At 51.9% G+C, this 23,042-nt stretch overlaps 1 protein-coding gene across 2 annotated transcripts in view; it reads left to right on the top strand.

The window, feature by feature from the left end:
* Ezr (ezrin) overlaps positions 1-23,042 on the top strand; it is a 44,422-nt gene that overhangs the window by 16,214 nt on the left and 5,166 nt on the right. Inside the window, exons 2-7 of one of the 2 annotated variants that reach the window (XM_006978042.4) lie at positions 5,916-5,999; positions 9,761-9,856; positions 10,823-11,097; positions 11,675-11,758; positions 12,683-12,829; positions 18,820-18,916. In XM_006978042.4, coding sequence (XP_006978104.2) covers positions 5,916-5,999; positions 9,761-9,856; positions 10,823-11,097; positions 11,675-11,758; positions 12,683-12,829; positions 18,820-18,916 — 783 coding nt within the window. Of the gene's footprint in view, positions 1-5,915; positions 6,000-9,760; positions 9,857-10,822; positions 11,098-11,674; positions 11,759-12,682; positions 12,830-17,910; positions 17,935-18,819; positions 18,917-23,042 lie in introns of those variants that run through there. The other variant, XM_076552868.1, reaches the window with a different exon arrangement.

Raw genomic sequence — 23,042 nt, 5'->3', positions numbered from 1 at the left:
TTCCACAGTGCATTCTGAAAAGCCTTGCATCTTTGAGATGCCCCTGGGCGACAGAGCCTGAGAATACTAGCCTGGGCCATGGTGGAATTTCACAGTTTGCCTTAACTAAACAAAGGAACAAGAAAGTTACTCCACACTCACATGACCTTGGGACATGGCACCATCCCCGTGTCTTCCTGTTCTCTTTAAAGTCACATAACTCTCTAGAGGACCACACAGCCACTGACGTGGCCAGAAGATGCACAAGACATATTTCAGACTATATACATGGTTCAAGGTGGGAAGGGGGGACCAGAAAAAGATTCTGACCTTCTGACCTTTCTGCCCAGTGATTGAAGGACCAGCAAAGGGGAGGCGGGTTTATTTTTCTTAAACAGGGTAGCTGCTGCTGGTTTATTCAGAACAAAACTGGGTTGGGTTGGGTGATTAGGTCTTTAATCTCTGAGGCACAGAAGCAGGTCAGCCAGCCCTGTGACAGCCTGTCTGCCCAGAAAGGTCATTCTGAAAATTAAGTAGGTGTCCATGAACATGTTCTCCTGGCTGCTTGTTACTAGCCTCTGTTGTTGGTGTCCTCCCTATGGTCAGGTGATGTTATTGGCCGTCCTGTGTTCCGTCTGCATGCTCCAGAGAAGGCAGGCCATCGGCACCCCAGAGCCATGTCTCTGGACAGACCCTATTCCCCTGGACCAGCCCCAGCCAGCTGAGAACATCGACCTAACTTGCTTCTAGCCTTTCAGACCTAAGGGAGGCAGGACTCAGGACTGGCCTTTTTCAGATCAGGTGACTGAGGCCCAAGTACAGAGCTTCTTCTGCTCTGGGTTCAAGGACTCAGTCCTTGACTTGGTCCTTCTTTTTTTTATTTTATTTTGAAATAGGGTTTCTCGGTGAAGGTAGCCTTGGCTGTCCTGGAACTCTCTGGAGACTCCCTGGCCTTGAATTTACAGAGATTCTCCTGCCTCTGCCTCCCAGTGCTGGGGTTAAAGGCGTGCGCCACTGCCCGGCAACACCTTCCTTCTTGCCAGGGTCCCGCTGACGCCTGCATTTGGCCTGCCCTCAGAAACTCTTGACGTAGTTTTAAGTAACATGAATCCCTGAACCAGGTGTGGTGGTGCACACCTGTGACCTCCAGCGCTCTGGGGGGTCAGGGGTCATGAGTTCCAGAAGAGCCTAGGCTAGATACCCAGACCTTGTAGACTCTGAGACTGACAGCTGAGCATTTAAGAAGCAGTTCCAAGGAAACTGATGAAACCCACCTAAGGCAGAGGAAGGGCAGACTCCTGGGAGGCCCAGCTGCCCTCTGCTCATGGTGCCCGCAGACGTCTATAGGTCCTGAATGAGCCTAGGACATGGGAGGTACCCACCAGTAGGGCCAGGCCTGTTAATCTCATCCGTTCTGGGGACAGTAGGTTTAAGCTGAACTAACCTAGAATGACAAACAGAATGCTTTGAAAAGGTTTAGCAGGCAGAGGGTGGGCGGAGTCAGTGTTGATCAGGCCACGGTGCTGTTCTGCCCCTAAATACCGTGAGCATCGTGTGGTTGAGTGGTCCCTGTGAACGCTTCTGAAATGCTAGTTGCTTTTCATTAAGAGCAAAAACAAAACCACAAAGTTTTTTTTCTCTAATTTTTACTGGCCAGTTTCCTCCTTATTTTTTAGACATAAAATTTTAGTTCATTCCTGTTTTCAGTTTTAGGTGGTTTGGCTTAAAGAAAACCCTGCACCATGTTCTGGCAGGAATGAGAAACTGGCCCTGCCCACCGAAGTCATTCCCTGAGTTGTACTGCCCTGGGGCCACTAACTAGGGTCTATGTGACACATCCGTGTGTTTAGTAGAAGCCCACTTTCTTCACGGGGCTCTGATACTGTCAGTACCATGCTGACCTAGCTTGTGTCCAAGATAACCTCCTTTAAAAGGGATTTTAAAGTTTAACTTTAATTAAGGTTAATTTTAAATTACATTTATGTGTGTTGTTGGGGCAGGGGTTGTACACATAGGCCACTGGTGAAGGTCAGAGGACACATTCAGGGGGTCTGCCCTGGTCAGGCTTAGTGGTGGCGCCTTCACCTGCTGAGCCATCTCATGCCAAGATGAGTCATTCCGCTGGGCGGTGGTGATGCACACGCTTTTAAATCCAGCACTCGGGAGGCAGAGGCAGGCGGATCTCTGTGAGTTCGAGGCCAGCCTGGGCTACAGAGCGAGATCCAGGACAGGTGCAAAAACTACACAGAGAAACCCTGTCTCAGGAAAAAAAAAGTCATTCAAAGTTCTGAGAGCAAGAAGATATTGAAAGACTCCATTATTACCAACCTGAAGGATGCTACGTAGTTGGACTTACCTGTACGTTTCCATCATAAGCAGTTGGTGTGATTATGTCGGGTTGTTTAGGGATTTTAACATCTTAGAACCCTAGGTATGAATTATCTTACATCAGCCTCACAATTGTGTGTGTGTGGGTGCACAAGAGGCACCTGTGTGTCCTCCACCACCATTCCAGAAAGGCACAACACTTTAGAGTACTTTGGCACCCCTGAAGTAAATCCTTCTCTTTTTTTGAATGTTGGGATTGGATTTTAAGTGATGAAGAGTCGTGTGTGTGTGTGTGTGTGTGTGTGTGTGTGTGTGTGTGTGTGTGTGTGTGTGTGTGTGATATGCATGCATATACAAGTGATTATGCTGACATCAGTCTTGGCAATTTGGGGATGTGTATGTAGGACCCCAAGTACTAAGAGCTCCGAGCTCCATCGCAGCCCTTCATCATTGCTCTTGACAAGTCTGAGATGTCAATTATCCAGACAATAAGAACTGCCACAGGCCCTCTGCTCTCCGGTCTTTGCAGGCAGTTTGGAGTTGTGAGTCCCTTGTTCTTTGGGGAACCGCCCTCCTGTCACTTAGTTCTCCTTTATTTCTGTGACATCCTTGCCATTCAGGCTCCAGATGCATCCAGATCCTCCGAATTCATTAAAAACCATCATTTACCATGCAAACCCGTCATCAGGGGATACACGGGAAGCTGGAGTGGCCTCAATTGTTGCTGATTTCTCTCGGGCTCCCTCCCATAATGTGTATGTGAACGGTCCTGTTAAGTTACTAAAGGTTGCATTTAAATTTTGATGGACGTTTATGCTGCATTGCAACACGTTATTAAAGATTTATACACTGAAAACAATCCTACTGGTCTTTCTAAACACGAAATAGTCCACTGTGCCGTAGACTAAGGCGGTGTGTGCCGTATTTTGGAAATGTGTGTAGTTGGGCAGTAGTGCTTTTTATAGGTCCAGTGATGTGGAACACATGTGCTTGGGATATTGACGGATCTGTGGTGCTTGGCGTGGTCTTGTAGAAGGATCACCATGCTGTCCAGATGCCAGCAGCTTCCTCAGCTCCTGGGCCATGACTGGTGAGCCGCACATGCCCACCAGCTGAGAGCAGTGCAGCCATGGACAAGGTCTGTTGCCTCGGTTGCGTAGCATGCCTGTATGGGTCTTAATCAAGACTGTGGAGACGGCACTGTGTATATGAATCTATACTTACGTTAATATTGACCGGGCACCTTTAGGGAGGACCTTTTTGTTTGTTGCCTTTGCTTTGTGTTTATGGTGGTTTTTAGAGACAGGGTTTCCCTGTGTAGCCCTGGCTGTCCATGAACTCAGTGATCTGCCTGCCTCTGCCTCCTGGGTGCTGGGATTAAAGGCGTGCGCCACCACACCTGGTTTAGGAAGGATTTTTAAAATCCTGGCGTATGCCCAGCCAGACCTAGGGATTGTCCCTTCGGATAGGGCTGGTAGAGAGCAATCACCTTGTCGTTGCAGCTTTGGAGATTAGGCTCCTGCAATGGAAGGTATGGAGTCACAGCTTCACACAGACCTGAGCAAGTTTAAGAAGTTCACATCCCACACTCGACCGAGCGATAATAGCCTACATCAGCAGAAGTACTTAGGGAGCCACTTGCTTACCTTTCCGAGGTGTCTGAACTTTGACTAGAATAAAACCTAATCGGAACCCGAAGATAGCACATAGCTGGGTGTGGTGACACGTGCCTAGAGTCTGGGCCGAGGCAGGAGAATTGCCCATGAGTTCGAGGCCAGTGTGGTCTACATAGTGAGTTCTGGTGAGACTGTCTCAAAAAAGCCTCAAAGGGGAGATGGGTATTACATTTTAAATTTCTAATAACGTGTTCCATGTAGTTTTCAGAACGGCTGATATCCGCTGGGTGTGTGCATACACATGTGTAAATGTACCTGTAAATGCGGGTACATACATGTAGGTAGATGCACATGTGCATGTATACCTGCTAAGGCCCGAAGTTGACGCTGGTACTCTTCTTGATTGCTGTCCACTCTATTTATCGAGGCAGGGTTTCTCCTGGCACCCCAGGCTCTCTAACTCCAGCGGGTCTGGGTACCAGACTCTGGTCCCCATACTTTTATGTCAAGCACTGTATCCATTGAGTCCTCTCTGAAGCCCGCAGAGCCATGATGCCAGCTAGCAATGTTCCGGACCTCTGGGGTGTCCGTTAAAGCGACCCCTGGTTTGTCCAATCTTTAACAAACCTTTTGTTTTTTTCTCTTCCTCCTCTTTCTTCTTCTTGGTTTTTGTTTTTGTATTTTAGAGGGGCGTCTCACTGTGTAGCCCTGCATGATGGAATTTGGTATGGAGACCAGGCTGGCCTCAAACTCAGAGGTTTGCCTGCCTCTGCCTCCCTAGTGCTAGGGTTAAATGTGTGTGCTGGCGCGCTGGAGAGAAAGCAGGCAAATTCTGTTCCTGGCGAAGGAACTCGCATCTGGCGCCTGCTCCCTACTATTACATCCACTATCTACTGGATACTGAGCTGTGTGGACTAAATACTGTCCTCACGACAGGGCCGCTGTGCTGGGAAGAGACCCCTCTGGCCCTGTCTGAATCCCAGCCACTGTGTGCTGTGGTCTCTCCCTGTGGGAGGGTGACATGGAAAAGCCACCGAGAAGGTTTCCTGTACTTAAAGCCTGGGTTTTCCCAAGCGCAAGGTGTGAGAACTGCCTCCTTGACTTTACTTTTAATTAAAAAATTTTAAAGTTCATACACACACACACACACACACACACACACACACACACACACACACACACACACACGCCTGGTGCCCATGGAGGTTAGAAAAGGGCATTAGATGCTCTGGAACTGGAGTTGTAGCTGGTTGTGAACCATCCTGTGGGTGCTGGGGAACTGAACCCGGGTCCTCTGCATGAGCGACAAATGATCCGAACCAGTGAGCCACCTCTCCAGCTCCAACTTGTTTAAAAACAAAAACGAAAAAACCCTAGCGGGGTGAGAGTGGAGCCTTTTAAGGCCCAGTCGCCAGCGGGCCTGAGGGAGGGCACCATCCACTGCCTCCCTCTTACATCTAACACGTGTGCTAGCACTGATAGACTCCGCACTGTTTGCCATGGTTTTCATTTCAGACGCCGTTTTTCCTTCTTCTGCTTCGTAATTAGCATCTTAGGTGGCTGTGTGCTGTTCTGTCCTCCTTGGTTTTGATATTTGCTCATTGCACCCTTTTCTCTCAGTTTCTAACGTCCCCCGAACTGTCGGGCCCATGGCCCCTCCTCCTCCTTCCTTTTGCCTTGCTGTGGACCTCGGGCTGGTACCTCAGGAGCCCTGCCTGCCTCCCCTGCCTCTTGTGCAGACCTCGACACGAATGTGCTTTCTTGAGGCGAGAAGGCCGCGTGTGAACCCAGACCCTGACCTTGCCGAGGCTCCAGTCAGCTGCCCCTCGTTTAGGGCCTGTGGCAGGTGTGTTGTGGCTGGCGTGAGGACAGATGTTACAGAGGAGAATGTGCGCGCGGGAGCCCCGCTGCTGAGCGGCTCTGGGTTTCGGTGGGAGGCCCCTCCGGGGAAGAAGGCACAGGGAAATTCAAGTTTCTCTTCCTGTTTTCCAGATCAACGTCCGGGTGACCACCATGGATGCAGAGCTGGAGTTTGCCATCCAGCCAAACACCACCGGGAAACAGCTTTTTGATCAGGTCAGTCTCCGATGTCGGGAAGGGGAATTGGCCACTTAGGAGATGTCTGTCAGAGGCCCACCCTTTGCTCTTCTAAGTGGATTATCTTGTTTGGTTCACTCCGGGTAACGGATGAAAAGAGCTTTTGAGAAAGTAGAATGCTGTTTTAGACCTCGGTCACATCTACCGTGAAACACCCATGAAGTCGGGTCTTTTTGTTAAGTAGCTATTCGTTGATAACACCCACTAGATAGTAGGGTTTTTCATAGCAACACTGCTCCAAATACAGTTTGGTTAAATGGTTCAGCCCTTTCCAAAGTGGGCTAGAAAACGTTATCTAGCGTTGTTTAACAACCGTGTGTCACGTGTCAGCAAGCTCTTTCTGCAGGGGGCCAGACAGTCCCTCTTTTAGGTTCGAAGACCATGTGGTCTGTGTTATAACTGCCCATTCTTTCCACTGTTACTGCAAAGCGGCCACAAATCCGTGAATTGTGAGCACATGAATTGATGACCTTGTTCAGATAAAAAAACGATATGGGCACCGCATTTTAAAAGGGATTTCCTGAACCTTCAAAAACCAGAACCCCGTTCTTACCTTGGGCCACATAGGCAGTCAGCAGGCCAGATCTGGCATCTGGGCCATAGCTGGCCGCCTCTGCTTTGTTTGGAATCCTCTTCTGTGGTTGAGACAGAAGCAGCTTTGCTAATGTGAGCACCGTGACAAGGGTGTGGTGGGGCCATCTGACACCTGGAGTGTATCTAAGAGCATCAGCCCTGTGGTCCCCGCTTGCTTTGGTGAGGAAACAGAACATCCTATGTTCATATTCTGTTTCTTAACAAAACACTTCAGGTAGCCAGCTCCAACAGGTGGTTTCATTGCACAACACTTGGTTTTTGGAAAGCAGCTTTTCCAGAATGTCCTACATGACTCTCACCCTTTCTCAAGAGGAGAAAGGGCACCTCTTGTTCCCATCTCGTGGTCGGTCTTTCTTGGAAAACCCTCCTTATCTCTTTGCTCTCTGCCCAGCTTCATAGGCTAGATGGGCCCAGACAATGGCGAGGGATACACCAAAGATACCTGTGCCGTGCCGGCCCGCAGCTCGCCCTTGGCATCCAGGCCCCCAGTGGAGTCTGCACAGGCTTTGTCTGGAGGAAGGCAGGCAGGTGCATCTGTGTTCCTGTGCCTCCTGAAGCCTGAGGTGGATGGCAGAGGGAGATGAGAGCAAGCTCTAGATAGTAGACAAGGGTCTGGGGCACAAGGCCAGAGCAAGGTGAGTCACACGGAGGTGGCACTCTGCATTCAAGGTCTGTGCCTGAAAACGAGCCCTGGTGCTGGGGAAACCCGGGAAGGGAATCTCAGCACTCCCGCCCAGGCTCCATGCAGACTTCTCTGGGTAGTGAGCTCAGGGTGTAGTGCCAAGTGGCTCTCCCGGCAGCAGAGCCCTGGGTGCCAGGGCGTGCCCAGACCTGTTCGGCAGGGCGGGCTGCCGGTCACCATTGTTTGAAGGTTGTTCTCTCCTAGTGAGATTTAAGATACTTTCTGCTCTGGGGTGAGGCTAGATTAAGGATGAAATCTTAAAGGTCACCCTGAAATTCACCAGGGGAAGCCAGACACAGCCGCTGAGAGCCGTGTGGCGCCATGTCCAGGACCTTAGCCCGATCCCTTTAGACTTCCTTACCAGCAAAGGAGTGGTAGGACCACAGGCAAAACCGCTTCCAAAGCAGAGCAGGAGGTTGTAGTGTGAGCGGAGAAATGAGACCAGAGAGTCACAGGTCCAAGGGAGGGGGCTTGTTCCAGGACCAGACCCTCCAGCCTGATGGAGCTAAGCGAAAGAGGCCGTGGGCATGCCAGCACCCCCGCGACAGCACCCCACCACCCTGCCTCTGCAGCGGCCTCTCAAGTGCAGGCTGCAGCGTGGCACTGGACTCTGGCTGGAGAGCCATGTAGAGCGGGAACTGGGATTGGACGTTCTGGGGGGGCAGGAGGGATGGGGGGATGGGGCACGGCCCTTCAGCTGCTGCTCGGTTGGCTGAATCAGGCACCTATAAAGCCTGTCACCCAAACCCTTCCCAAGGCAGAGAGAGGCGAGGGTCAGCCCCCAAGCTGCCGAGACGCTCCTGTGGGTGAAGCTGAGAGGGGAGTCGGAGGACCTTGAAGGCAGTGGAAATGGATGGCTTTGTGGGAGTGTGGGGTTCCCCTCTAGGGAGGACCTATGAGCTAGGGGGTGGCTTCGGAATGTACCACGGGGAGGCTTTTTAACATGCCCCTGGGGGGGGGGGGGGTCCATTCATTGGGAACGTAAGGAGGAAGTGGCGAGTCAGGGCAATGGGGGCAGCTCTTCACTGAGAGCGGTGGCCTGGGCTGCACGGGATGCTTGCAGACTGACTGACTGACCCGTCCGTCCGTCCGTCCACACAGTGCAGGAGAGAGGACTCTCGGGTGGTGGCACTTGGACGTCACTGGAAGCCCAGAGCCATGGAGAGGGAGGCCGAATGGACAGGGAGTTCTCACTAGGAGCTCAGGGCCAGGCTGAGGCTGCCTGCAGTCGGGCAGGGGAAGGGGAAGGGTCAGATCAGGGGCGACACCCGCTTGTTGCGTGCGCAGGGCTTTGTTGTGCAACCTCGGGTCTCCTCGGACGATAAGGCGCTGGTTTGTGTGTGGGGAGTAGGAAGTCGGCAGGAGTGGACGTCCAGTCCTGCTGCAGTCGGTACAAGGGCGTGAGCTTCACAAGTCACATTGCCCTCACGGCATCCCGTGGTAAAATCCTGGATGTGGTGTAGCCCCACTGTTTTGTGGGGTGGGCCGAGGGGGAGAATCAGCAGGGCGGCCCACGGCGGTTAACAAGCAGAGACTGACTGGAGGGGCAGCAAGCATCTGCCCCTCCACAGGTGGAGTCGACGGGCCAGCCAGCGCTCCTTGTTGCCCTGTGTGTATATGGTTCCTCTTTTTAGGGAAGACACCTTTAATCCCAGCACTCGGGAGGCAGAGGCAGCAGATCTGTGTGAGTTCGAGGCCAGCCTGGGCTACAAAGCGAGTTCCAGGAAAGGCGCAAAGCTACACAAAGAAACCCTGTCTCGAAAAAAAAACAAAAAAAAAAGGGGGGGGGGTAAAGATGAGACGTTTCACTGTGTGGCCTGTGATGGTCTCTGACTCCCACCCTTCCTGCCTTGCACCCCTGAAGGCTGGGATTTGGTTTGTACCATCAACAGCTGGCTTCCCATGTGGTTTCTAGTGTGTTCAGTCAGTCCAGTGTGTCACGTGAAGCATCACGGGAACTCTCAGGAGGAGAGCGGTAACCTTTTTTAAAGGTTTAATGTTTCCTCTTGTGACGTTTAAAATTCTAAGATTTGGGGACTTAGTTCTTTCTAGTGTGTGTGAGGGGTTGTGGGGGGGGATGGAGTGGGGGGGTGTGAGCATATGTGTGTCGTTATTTCCATGGGCCACGTGTTGTGCTGGTTCTTTCCAGCCACCTGAGCATCCTGATGCGGGGCAGTGTGCCTGGACACTCCTGGAGGAGGGCTGTTGGTCCTCTGTGCCCCCGCAGCCTGCAGTGGAGCGGGAGGGGTGAGAGTTGGTGGAACTTAGAGATAACCTTGAATCTGGTCAGATTCAGGCTCTGTGGGTCAGAGGTTAAGCTTGAGACTGCCTGTTTGCTGTACTAAGCATAGTCCCAGTCTCTCTCTGGGGACTGCTGAGAACATTGGGGGGGGCACCCGCCGGCTGGGCTGCCGTTGCCTGTGTGAGGGTGTTTCTCATGGTGGCCTCTCGCTCTCTCTCTCAGGTGGTAAAGACGATCGGCCTCCGGGAGGTGTGGTACTTTGGCCTCCAGTATGTGGACAATAAAGGATTTCCTACCTGGTTGAAACTTGATAAAAAGGTAAGTCGGAGTTAACCATTTGCAGGCCGTTAACTGGGAGCGGATCCGCTCTGTGGGCACCAAACTCAGAATGCCTCAGCTGTGTCTTCCTCTGCCTTTTTGTGCCTTGTTATTTGTGTAAAGATTTTTATAGACAAAGAGGCTGCAAGCTTCCAGGAAGGGAGACTGCGGACTAGAGTTAGATCCTCCACTCCTCGCCCGGCTCCCCTGTCGGGGCAGGTGATGGTTAACTGCCCCGTGGCCTGAGTTTTTGTTTTTTTTTTTTTTTCATGAGATTAATCTAGAAATCATGAGTCACCCACCAGATTGTCAGGACCTGCCGTTTTGTTTGAGTCGGCAGTAAATTATCTTCTAGCCCCGAAGATTGGGCAACCTCACTCATAGTAATGAAAACACTGCTGTGTGTTTTCTTCAGACCCTGGGCAGCCTGTGCTTTTTTTCCCTCCCATTTTCCATGTCACTGTAAGGAGGGTGAGAGTGGAGAAATGGCCAAGTGTGGGGGTCAGTTCATGGTCCGGGACAGGCTGGCTCAGGGCAGGTCCAGCAGGAAGGACGTGGGGTTCTTCCTAAATGAGTTCTCTGGGATCGATAGCACACTGTCCCAAGAAATGGTGATGTGGCGATTGGTCCTGTGGTCCAGTAGCTGACCAGATGCTTTGGACTAACTTACTACATCACGCGCTACAATGATGAATTTTAGGCCTAGGGGATGTGCCTGAGTTGGTAGAATGCTTGCCTAGCATGCATGCATGAAGCACTACATATACCAGGCATGGTGGGTCATGCCTTTCATCCCAGGACTCAGGAAGCGGAGGCAGGCCTATCAAACTCAAGACCATCCTCCGTAGCGCAACAAGCCCGGGATAGTCTCACATGATCACGGCGACACTTGGATAATAACTGTTGTGCCACTGGTGTTCGGGGATGGCCTGGCGTTGGTACTGAGAGCTGCCTTCCCTCACACAGGTGTCTGCACAAGAGGTTCGGAAGGAGAACCCCGTCCAGTTCAAATTCCGGGCCAAGTTCTACCCCGAGGACGTGGCCGAGGAGCTCATCCAGGACATCACGCAGAAGCTGTTCTTCCTCCAGGTCAAGGAGGGGATCCTCAGCGACGAGATCTACTGCCCTCCGGAGACCGCTGTGCTCCTGGGGTCCTACGCGGTGCAGGCCAAGTTCGGAGACTATAACAAGGAGATGCACAAGTCCGGCTACCTTAGCTCGGAGCGGCTGATCCCCCAGAGGTGAGCCGATCGATCGATCGATCAATCGATCGATCGATCGAGGCCGGCCTGGGAGGGGGCCGGGGAGCAGGGTGCTCTGCCAGGGTCACGTGCTCCCTGAGGCTGGGACTCTGGTCCTCTCCTGAGTGCTCCTTTAGGAATGTTCTGAGTCAGCAGGCTCCCCTGATGATTAACTGAGACACAGCGGGGATAGCATGTCTCTTCCTCATGGGTCTGATGGACAGGCCTCTTCCTGACCTGCCTGCTTAGCTCTGCCTGGGAACCAGTAACCTGGCCTCTGGCAAGTCTGCCCTTATTCACTGACGGTGACCAAAAAAAAATAAAAAAATGACCCCCTTTGGAAGAAAAGCCATCTTAAATAGTTTTTAAAAACTTATGGTGGGATTGGGGTCTTTGAAAGGCTACATCTTCAGGCTTTTGCTCAAGAAAGAAAAGCAGAAAGTCAGAACAAAAACCCACCATGATTGTCTCATTCGAAAGGACGACAGGGGTTGAATACACGTAGGAAGAGGCTCTGTGGCTCACATCTCATAGCCCTTGAAGGTGACAATCCTGTATCTCTCCTTTTGGAACCTAGAGTCATGGACCAGCACAAGCTCTCCAGGGACCAGTGGGAGGACCGGATCCAGGTGTGGCACGCGGAACACCGAGGGATGCTCAAGTGAGTGCCGCGTTTCTCAACTCACCTTCTCACGGGACTCCAGGTAGCGAGCGTTTCCAGAGAGGTCGGCGTTCGGTCCTCACGCTTGGTGACGTCCAGGACAAGTGGGGTTCCCTTGGGGAGAAGAAAATGAGAGTTTCGTTTTTTTAAACAAGGCTCTTGCCTGGGGAAGAGAAGCAATTCAGTTTAAGCCTCCCATGCTAACTCTACCCATCCCTTCAGAGGAAAGTTCTGTTGCCTACTCTCATTTAGCGGAGGGGAGCATTGTTCACCATTGCGTGCGTGCGTGCGTGCGTGCGTGTGTGTGTGTGGTCTGTCTCTTGTTGAGGATGCCAGTTCATTCGCTCACTAAGGTTATTGCCTTCAACACGATACATAATGTAAGCACGGGCCCCGGGTGAGAAGGGCCACGAAGCTTGAGGGACCGAGGCATGGGGGCTTTAGGATACTCAAATGAAGATTCTAGTCCCTGCCTCCAGCCTGGTTGTGCACACGACTTCTCTGCAGTGTGGAACTTAGAAACCGTGTGCCGCAGAGTCCTTGAGCGGGCCAGGGGCCTCTGAGAGTCTTACGTTGGGATCCCTGATTGCTCTGTGAATGCAAGAAACAGGGTTATCCCTAAAAAGGAAAAAAAATCTATCTCCTTAGAAACCAGAGCAAATCAGTTAGTTTTACCTGAGAGTGTAGGGCAGATAAGTTACAGGGTTCAGGCTAGCACAGGCCCCTGTCGGGGAGCTGCTTCCAGGCCTGGCTCATCCCTGCCTCCCAGCCAGCTGCCTTAGGTTGCTCCTGGCCTCGCCTGCCCGTATGCCATGCCCTGCTCTGCTCTCCATGGCCGGCCGTTAACTCTGAGCAGCTGCAGAGGCTTGTGTCTTTGGGTGTGAATGCTGCTAGTCATAACGCCTATGTTCTCTTTCCCATTAGGGACAGCGCGATGCTGGAGTACCTGAAGATTGCCCAGGACCTGGAAATGTATGGGATCAACTATTTCGAGATCAAAAATAAGAAAGGAACAGACCTTTGGCTTGGAGTTGATGCCCTTGGACTTAATATTTATGAGAAAGATGACAAGTGAGTTGAAGTTGATCGTTGATTTTATCTGGGGGGTAGCAGGTCTACCAAAACAATGAAGTACCAGGGTTTCTTGGTTTTTTGTTGTTTGTTTGTTTGTTTGTTTGTTTGTTTGTTTTTTCTGTGTGTGTGTGTGTGTGTGTGTGTGTGTGTGTGTGTGTGTGTGTGTGTGTGTTGAACAGTGCAGTAGCTTGGTGACCCCGAAGTCAGTTGTACTTCCAGTCTGTTCCACAGCACAAGGAGTCTGTGGCAAGGGAAGGCCCAGAGTGCGCTGTCCTTAGGACTCTGAGCCCCATGAAGCAGAGAGAGGGTAGCTCCCAGAGATCTTTCCCCTCCGCAGCTATTCCTAGGCTGTTGCCTCACCAGAATGGACTCCTCCTAGCTCAAGGCTTGTGCTAATCCAACCAGGAATGTTGATAATGCCACCAGACACTCCAGGATTCCATAAACAGCAGCCGCCTGCCTGTAGGAACAATTAGCTAACTCCCCTGAGCCCGCAGAAGGTGTCTAATTGCTTCACAGCCATTACATTGTCTGTCAAGCAAGGTCTCTGAGCAGAGTCAGAGGAAGAGAGCTGCCTGGCGCCACGAGCCTCTTGCCAGCTGCTGGTGGTCACCCCTGAGTGTCCTTCTTCCCACCAGGGACAGTCAGCCAGCAAAGATGAAGGGAGGTTCCTGGCCTGAGTGCAGGAGGCAGGCTCTGGCTCAGCCAAGCCCTGTGAAGTGTGTCAGGATGTAATGCTCTCCCTCATCTCCTGTCAGCCCCCCATAGCTCATGGTCTCTGCAGTCACCTAGGAGAGTGACCTGCTGATAATAAATGACCTGTACATAAAGAATCCAGCCAGTGGCCAGGTGTGGTGGCGCATGCCTTTAATCCAGCACTCAGGAGGCAGAGGCAGGCAGAGCTCTGAGTTTCAAGGCCAGTGAGGGCTACGTAGTGAGACCCTGTCTAAAATTTAATAAATAAATAACTCGTTCAGGACATCCGGGGAACCCTGGACCCTTGGAGAGCCTAGAAGCGGGCTGTGGAGGGCTTAATGCTTGCTTCTGCACAAGTGTGCATGAAGCGGCATTGTAGAGAGGCAAGGGCCGTCCTTCCTCCAAGCCCAGAGTAGAGGCTGGGGGCCCTGAGGCACCACCATGCCGGAAAGCCCTGCCTGGCATCCGAAGGTGAGCACCCGGTCCTGGACTTTGTGGAAACGCATGTGGGAAGCCGCCTGTCCTTAGCTCCATTTTTAAATGGCCGGATTTTGTAACGAGCCCTGGGAAGGGCTGCCCAAACAGGTTTTTCCAGCTGTAAGAAACAGCCGTGGGCAGGAACTTGCTGATGTCAGCCTGTAACCACCCTAGCCCGCAGAAAGGTTGCCTTTTTTCCCCCTTCCAAATAAATTTTGAACTGTGCCCTACTGGGTCGGCCCCTTCCCAGTGCCCTTAAGCCCCCCTCTCCCTAGGCTCCCACAGCAGCCCACTATAATTCTCCCAGTGACCTTCAGTCTTCCACCCTGGTGGCAGGAGGCAGTTCCACTCCCAACACTAGACCCTCTAAGGAAGGCACACGCTCCCTTCAGAGGAAAAGCCTGTAGGCAGACACTGAACCGGTTGACTGCAAAGTTCTTGCCCGTTTGCAGTAGCCACAAGAGATTGTTCCAGGCTCCGAGGGACCAGAGCTCTTAGGTCCTGGGGATTGAATTGCATCCTTCACCAACAGAACTAATTAATGGTGGGGATTGGATATTCTTGATACATTGTTAATAGGGCAATTTGATACACAAATAAACAGATATATCTTTAGCGTAGCCTTTTTGAAACGAAGTGGGTTCTGGCTGGGAAATGTCTCCCAGGGACCCCCTGTTAATGATATATGTCATAGACCAGGGGGGGGGCACAGGTACTGAAAGCATTTGTCTGCCCCCCTTCTTTCACCCTTGGCTGGAAGGGGGCTGTAGGCGAACACCCCTCCCCCCCAATGGGCTATAATTCCTCCTGGGATTCTCATCCCAGAACTCTGTGACACAAAAGTAAATGAAAGCTAAGGACACCGAGACTGGCCCCGGATCCGTTCGTCTTCTGCCAGCACGTTTCCCCCTCAGCCTTCCGCCCCACTCCATCATGAAGTGGTAGTTCGACCCGGAGGAGCTTGGGGAGAGCACTCCATCCACGCGGTCACTGAGGATGACTTGATACACGGTCGTGTTTTCTAGCTGGTAGCACCCTAGCAGGTGTGTCTCAAAGTGAGATGTGTCTCACTGTGAATTGTGGCATCTGTACTTGTTCCAAGAAGTGAAAACGCCGATCACTTACTAGGGCTCAATAGGTTTACCAAGACATAGAATATTTATTATCTCAGCTGGGTGGTGGTGGCACGTGCTTTTAATCCCAGCACTCGGGAGGCAGAGGCAGGCCGATCTCTGAGTTTGAGGCCAGCCTGGTCTACAGAGCAAGTTCCAGGACAGCTAGGGCTGCACACAGAGAAACCCCGACTCAAAAACCAAAAAAAAGAAAAAGAAAGGATCGCCGGGTGGTGGTGGTGGTGGTGGCGGCGGCGGCGGCGGCGGCGGCGGCGGCGGCGGCGGCGGCGGCGGCGCACGCCTTTAATCTCAGTACTCGGGAGGCAGAACCAAGCGGATCTCTGTGAGTTCGAGGCCAGCCTGGTCTCCAAAGTGAGTTCTAGGAAAGGCGCAAAGCTACACAGAGAAACCTTGTCTGGAAAAATCAAAAAGAAAAAAAAAGTAAGAAAGAAAAGATCATTTCCATTGCCACAGATTTTGGATTAAAATTTAAAAAAAAACTATCCTTAAAAAATTATTTTCAACTTAAGTTTAAAATAGTACAAAGAATTCCCATGTACCTTTTACCCATCTTCCTCCAACTCTAACATCTGTAGACCCACATGTGACCCAGCCCGCATCAGCACCACCCTTAGCTGTCTCCCGGGGTCTGGATTGGTCTTCATCCTTGCTGTCTTGGACTTTCCACGGACTTCTTAGGAAGTCTTCGGCTCGGCCTTGCCGGCGGTTTGCTTACAGTTGGATTTAAGTTTTGCCCTTGGGGTGAGAATCCCATAAAAGTGCCTCAAGGGCCCCCCACAAAGCAACATGTGGTGTCAGTGGGTCTGTCCAGCCCCCAGTGGGGGAGTCAGTGCGAGCCAGGAGCCTCCACATGTCTGCCCTTCTCTAGGTAGTCGGCAAGTGTGTTTTAAGGAGATTCTGTGAAACTGACTTCACTGACACAGATTCTTAGACGTTCAGCTGTTGATCCTAATGTCCGTGGATGAAACCTTCATGAGATGATTTCTGTGTCAAGAACTGGCAGTCACGTGTAGACTAACTAGAAGGAGCCAGTTTCTTTTTTCCATTTATTCGGCTCTCTGTGAACTTGTGGGTATTTGTTAGCAGTGGTGTTCATTTTGTTACTCAGGCTGTTTGAGACCTTGGCATTGGTACCTGTGTCCTTTCCAAGTCACTCCATTGTGCTGAGGGTGTCCTTACCCTCTCAATCTCAAAATGCCCCAGTCCAATCCTGTACATGCCCAGCAACCAGCCATCTCCAAATACCTTTGGTTCCGGTTGGTTGACAATCCCACATTGTCATGTCAGCCTCCTCCACTACTCTAGACTAACTCACAACTCTTGCTACCCCAGTGCTGGGATTATAGGCATGCATCTCTCCCCACCCCCTTCTAAATGGGTGGCACATAAGGGCAGTTACAGTATAAATCCTGCGGCAGTCTCCTTGGTGGACCATGCCCATGTCCTACGTGTGATCTCTGTTTGGACAGGGAGAGGAAAAGAGAATCCTGGTAGGCTTACATTCTCCAACCAGTTAAGAATTAAAGGAAGTCCTTTAACTCAGAAGTGAGTCCCAACTACCATGTTTAACCCATGTGTTTTGATACCGCAATTATGCTGGTGAGTGGCCGCGGATTGTCACACATGTGAGCTTTCAAAATCTTAAAGGCCACGTTGGAGCCGGCCTTTGGAAAACAGGTGCCTGAGCTTGGAGGCCTGGCTTTTCTGGGTCAGAGACTAGAGGGACCTGTAGAGACAAGAGCTGTGGGACAGATCCTGGCCTCTTGAGTTTTAGGAGCTGGAGACGTTGACCTGGCCACCTGGCAGTGTGACTGTGGACTGAGCAGCTGTCTCCTGGTTCTGTCTTCTGTGACCGGCTTCTGTTCCCGGGGTCTGGAGCAAGTGCTCCGGAGGTGCCGCCTGTCAGTGCTGTGCCTTAGCTTTCCTCTGTGTGGCGGCGCACAGGCAGGAGATGCTGGTAGGCCCAGGCTGTGGCTGCGTTTCAAGTGTTTTGAGACCCGTCAGCAAAACTAGACTGCTGAAAGTTATGAGTCCCACGCGTGACGGTAAAGTGTCAGGACACACCGCATTTGAGTGCCGTGACACATGTTAGTGGTGGGTTACAGGCGTAGGTGACAGAGCTGTGAAGGATGAACCCATACAGTCCCTACCAAAGGTTTTTAGCCATGAACCAGCCTGGCCAGTGTCCGACCTCACTTCTCCAGCTGCCAGCCGCCATGCTTAGAAGCCCCCTTGTGGGCTTCAGAGGCCGCCTTTTGTTTCTGATCCAGCTTTTGCTGCCCAAGCGAGGCCCTCCCTGCCCATTATGTCATGGGAAACCGAATTTCACCCCAAACCCCAGCCTTGCTGTGATCCTCTGAAAGTAGAAACTGTAGGAAATGACTGGTTGTCCTCCCCCCACCCCGCCCCCCGCTCCGTTTAATTTGTCTTTTAGGTATGTGTGGGACAGTGTGGGAGGTAGATGCACACGTGGGTGTGGGTGTGCGTGCACAGAAGCCAGAGAACATCAGGTGTCCTGCTCGATCATGCTCTACTTTATTCCCTGGAGGCAAGGCCTCTTACTGAGCCGGAAGCTGGTCTGGTTGCCAGTGAAACTCACCAAGCGTGTCCCTGCCGACGTAGTGCCGGGGTTACAGATGCCTTTTGCAGGAGTTCTGTGGGTTTGAACTCTGGTTTTCATGCTTGTGTAGAGAACACTCTTACCTGTGAGCCAGGTCCCCAGCCCAGGGCTGTTTTTGATGACGGTACTTGGACAGTGGTTTGAGAGGCTGTCCTTCCAGACTGCTGTTATTTCCGGTAAGGTGTTGGAGAGTTGGGTGGGGACATGGTTAAGCAAAGCAGTGGGGTCTTGACATCTCTCGATGGAAAAGCCAGAATTCGGCCAGTGACGTAGTGATAGTGAGTAGTGAGACTGTGTAGGGCTTTCGTATAGTCTCAGGGCCACCCTGGACTGACTCGGGGCAGCATCCAGCAAGGTTGGGAGCATACGTGTGCTAGGTGAGATCCAGAGGTGCGGAATCCGGCCGTCCCTGCCCGTCAATCAGCGGCTTTTCTGGAAGGAAGGCCCGGGTGGAAAAGCAAGGCATGCTTTTATAAAGCTAAAAGTAACATGATACCTAAATCAAACCCTGATCTGGTTTTTGTCGGGGAGGGAAGGAAGGGACCTGGGGGACGGGACAAGGAAGCGTGTTGGCCGCCCGGAACCCTGTGTTGAAAGTGTAGTTTGAGAGCTGTAAGGCCACTCTTGAGCGAGTAAAAACCGTTGACATATCTGAAGAGAGAGTTGGTTGGCTGACAGGAAATTAATCAGACCAGCAGAGCGGAAGTGAGGGCCCTGGCAGTGTGAGAGCTTGGGTGGGGTAGACGTGTGGTCCAGGCAAGGGTCAATAGGACAAAAAGGTGTTCCTGATTAAGAACCGCCATTTACCACAAGACGACCAGGGTGATGTAACACAGCTTCCTGAAACTGAGAACCATGACAGTGTAGCTGCTCCAAGGTTACTGGACCTGGGATGCTAATGGCTGTTGAAATGTGGTGGGTTTTTTTTTTTTTTGTTTTTAAATTAATTATGCTTCTTGGACTTGCTTTGTGTTTTAAAGCAAGATTTGATAAGGTCTCTCAGTCCAAGAACGCCCGTGTGGACATCTACTTAACTGCTGCTTTTCTTCTTCTAACCTCAGGTTGACCCCGAAGATCGGCTTCCCTTGGAGTGAAATCAGGAACATCTCTTTCAATGACAAAAAGTTTGTCATCAAGCCCATCGACAAGAAGGCACCTGTAAGTTCAAGTATAGACCGGGCCGCTGCTTATAGTCTCACAGCTAGCTGGGTGTTCAGGGGAACCCTGAGGCTCCCCTGTGTCCTGGGAAGGCAGTGTTTCTCAGAGTTCCCTCTAATGGATACTCAGAGATCTTTGGGCCACGTGACTGACCACCGCAGTGGGAGGTTGTCATGGAGAACAGATGTGTCCATCCATAGCTGGATGATGTAATCTCAGCCTTCACACAGAGGAAAGGACAGTTCTCAGTCAATTGACCTTGACCAAGCGATAATAAGCATTTCCCAAAATGACACACTTCTGCTGTGGCACACCCAGCTTGCCCAATGTTCGTGTGGGCAGCCAGCCTACCCCTGATACCAACTTGTGGGTGCAGCGCATGCCAGCGTCTCCTTGGTAGCTGGTTGGAGCGTACACAATGAGACTTTGAAGTCCAAAGGACCAAAATTTGGCCTTCTGTACCTTCTTGGGCTTACCAATTAAGAAGCGTTCCAAGTGTTTCAGAGCATAGTGAGTCCCCAGGGTTCCTCTCACTTCTTCCTTCCAATTGAGTATCCCCCCTTCCCCTTTGGTCACCCTGGTCCGTCACATGATGTTCACTCAGGCACGGTACTTTGCCCGTGTGGGAAGAGGAATGTAAAGAGCTTTAAGGACCCATGTATTATGGAACTGTATTTGGGTTTTATTCCGTCAGCATTTAACTTCTAGCTGATGTTAGTTCAGGATATTGAAGACATAGACGTAACTGTAGTATGGTGGAAATGGCAAGAATTCTGTTTTCTAGTTTTGTTTATTTTTTTAATTGTAATTTTTTTTTCCCCTAGAGCTTGCTCTTTTTACAACAGTTATAGATTGGGAAAGACGTTGGGTCCCCATGTCTTTTGTTCTCTAGTTCCAGTGGGAAGCTTAGAGAGGCAGACACGGGCTCTGTGGAGGTCTGTTAAGCCTCTTAGGACTGAGCGCTGCTCCAGAACGGCAGGCGGACTCGGAGCACCCCAGGTTACTGCCAGCTGCCTTCCCCACACATGGGCCAGGCTGTCAGAATTGTCAAGTCAGCAGGTCTCGACTTGGCTTGTGAAAGTATTTTCTTTATTGGAATGCTTCCTGCTGTGTGTAAGCTTGCGAGTCTTCTCCACAGGCACCCACATAGTTCTTTAAAATTAAACTGTGTGTAATACAGACTCAGGCTCCATGGTAACAGCTCCCGTTAATGTGTCGTCCCGCCAGCTGAGGGTCACAGCAGACCCATATTTTGTGGGCGGTGAGGTACCATGGCTAGAAAAGCAAGACAATGCTAAAGTAGATTGCTTTCTAAATTCTGAAGTAGATTGCTTTTTTCATTGTGGTTCCACCGACAGAGGAGCAGGACTTTAGGGCTGGACTGTTGAAGAATATATGCACCCATGTATACGTGTATGTTGGCGTACTTTTAGCTTTTGGAAAAACCAAAGGATGCTGAGGCAGTCACGGTTGATTAGATAGCATTAGTACAGACATGTTCACTATCGGCCAGCCCTGTGGGAAGCTTCACTTAAAGAAATGGAGGTAAGGAGCTGGCTTCCTCAGTCAGGTGCTTGCTATACAAGCTTGAGGGCCTGAGTCTGGGATCCCAGCACCCACCTAAATGGCAGGTGCAGTTGGAGGCATCGGTAACCCCAGGGCTGAGCGAAGGAGAGATGGACACAGTCGGATCCGTGGAGTGCATTCGCCAGCCAGTCTGGCTGAGCTTCTGTGAGAGACCCTGCCTCAGAATATAAGGTGGAGAGTGAGTGAGGAAGACTCCCGACAGAGATGCACCCCACCCACACAGCCATCTCTGGCTGCATGCACCCCAGGAGCCCGGTGTTCCGGGATTGACCTGTGGCCGTGAATAGTCGCCGTTCTACCTTGTGATGGGAAAAGCATGAAGCCAGGCAGAGTAGGATTCTCATGGTGAGTCTAGCAGTACCACTTAGATGAAAGTGAAGCAGGCTGAGGACAGGGAAGGCATAGGCGGGCCTTTCAGATGTAGGCCAAAGTGGGGAGACAGCATTCGTCAGGGAGCTGAGGGGCGATGGAGGAAGCAGTGGCCTGGCGACTTTCTACCTCACCAGGGCTATGGGTTAGCCACGCCTCAGTATTTTACCTTCGGCACAGAGAGCCACGTTTTCAAGGTTAGGCTTTGGTATGAAAGACAGCAGAAACCCTGAGGTGAAGGAGGTGTCGGGTGTCTTCCTCGGTGCAGCCTTGCCAAGGGAACCCTGGGAATTTACAGAACCTCTCTAGAGGACCAGACCGCCAGGCTAGGAGGGAGCTTCTTGCACGCCAGCCAGCTCACAGCGATTTGGGGCCTCGTTTTGACTCTCGGGGGGAGGTTTCTGACCTCACTTCCCTTTCAGCCTGTCCAGGCAGCCTGCAAAGGGCCAAGGCAGTCCCTTCCCTTCAGAACAGGCCCTGTAGCATCCGGGGAAAGGCAGGGAGCTCTCAGGCCGCCGCTCCATCTCTGCTCACGTGGTTGCTCGGGGCAGCCTTCTCAGGAGCCCCTCTGACAGACCAAGATGGTCCTGGGACTGCACTGTGGCCTCGTGGGAGCTTCCTGGGAGTGTGGCAGGGCTGGTGGTCGCTTTTGCCTGACGGGATTTGGGATGCCTTGGGTCCCTTTCCCTCGGCCTTCTTGTGCCTGGTGATGTCTGTTTTAGGACACGGGCTGCCCATCACTAAGATGGCCTCCCCCTTGTCTCTTCTGTTTTCCATCAAGATGCACTTTGGGGACTTGAACTTTGGAAATCTTCAACTTGGAGTCCTAACTGGCTTCTTTCAAAGGCATGGGAGAAATTCGCTCCCCTGACCCACCCGCCCGCCAACTCTCTGAAGTGTTTTCTGGTAGTTTCTGGATCTGTTTTTTGGAGGCAAGGGCCGGGGAGTCTCTTGTCCACCTGTAGCTCTGACACTTGAGTCTTTGTGATTGGCTTCTTCTAAAGGGGAGGTGGTGCATTTCTTTGCACGTACTTGTGAGTCACAGTGGAACATTCTGGGCCTGTGTGCCTCTGAAGCCATAAGCCAAGGTTGTTTTCTCTTGTGTAATAAGAGATAGGTGGGTAATAAAAATTCCTGTGTCTCTTAGCTCTGTGGACTCCTCCCTGGGAAACCCAGTGAGTTAATAATCGGTCTGTGAAACCAGAAGGGAGCCCCACCCAGGAAGTTGAGGGTTTCAGGTGGCCTCATGGAGACAGAGGAACTAAACAGGCCACCCTTGGGCGGCGGGACAGAAGCTGGTCCAGCATGCTGTCAGTCCCTAAGGTGGCTCTGTTTCCATCACCTTCCTCCCCGATGGCTGGAGGAAGCCACGAGGCATTTCCAGATAGACCGTGTCTCCCCTCTGTCACCCAGGCTAGCTGGAGGAAGCCAAGAGGCATTTCCAGATAGACCATGTCTCCCCTCTGTCACCCAGGCTAGCTGGAGGAAGCCACGAGGCATTTCCAGATAGACCGTGTCTCCCCTCTGTCACCCAGGCTAGTCCTGGAAGGAGCAAGAAGTTTTAGGAAGTAAAGGAGTCTGTCATCATTGCCCTAAACTTCTGTAGTCACTGGTGACAAAACTTCCAAGCACCATGCTCCGCCCTCTTTGAGAAGCTGCCTCCATTTCAAGGACATAGAGCAGCTGGCACCAGTGGGTGGCCACTGTGCGCGGCAGCCCAGTGTTTGCTGTTCCCAGGTACTACTCGAGTCCCGTAGGGACATTCCCATTATATTGTCACCCTCATTCCCGTGATGGAGTGACTCACTTAGGGTTGTGGGACCCCCCTGTGTGGTGTGTATTAATGGGCTGTTACCCAGCAAATACTTGCTGAACACCAGTAGCTACTGAGTGTTGATTCGGTCCTGGGAAGAGAGATGAGTGGACAGCCCCTGCTCTTGGGAGGGAGCTGTGTCTAGGAGTGACGTGAGTGACGTGCTAGCACGGTGGCAGGACCCCTCCGCCAGGCACAGGAGCAGGACTGGGATCGTTGGGTAGATTAGGCTGTGTGGCACCCCGAAGGAAAGGATGCTCCTGAAGGCGGCGCGGCAGTGCAGCTCAGGAGTTCGCGTGGATTGTAGGGCCGGCACTGGGAGGCTGTAGCGAATTCCTGGCTCGGGAGTCTGGAGCA

This window comes from Peromyscus maniculatus, chromosome 16 (assembly GCF_049852395.1).
Source record: "Peromyscus maniculatus bairdii isolate BWxNUB_F1_BW_parent chromosome 16, HU_Pman_BW_mat_3.1, whole genome shotgun sequence".
Classification (NCBI taxonomy): Eukaryota; Metazoa; Chordata; class Mammalia; order Rodentia; family Cricetidae; genus Peromyscus; species Peromyscus maniculatus.
Note: the sequence above shows the minus strand (reverse complement) of the source record. Positions and strands in the feature narration are given on the sequence as shown.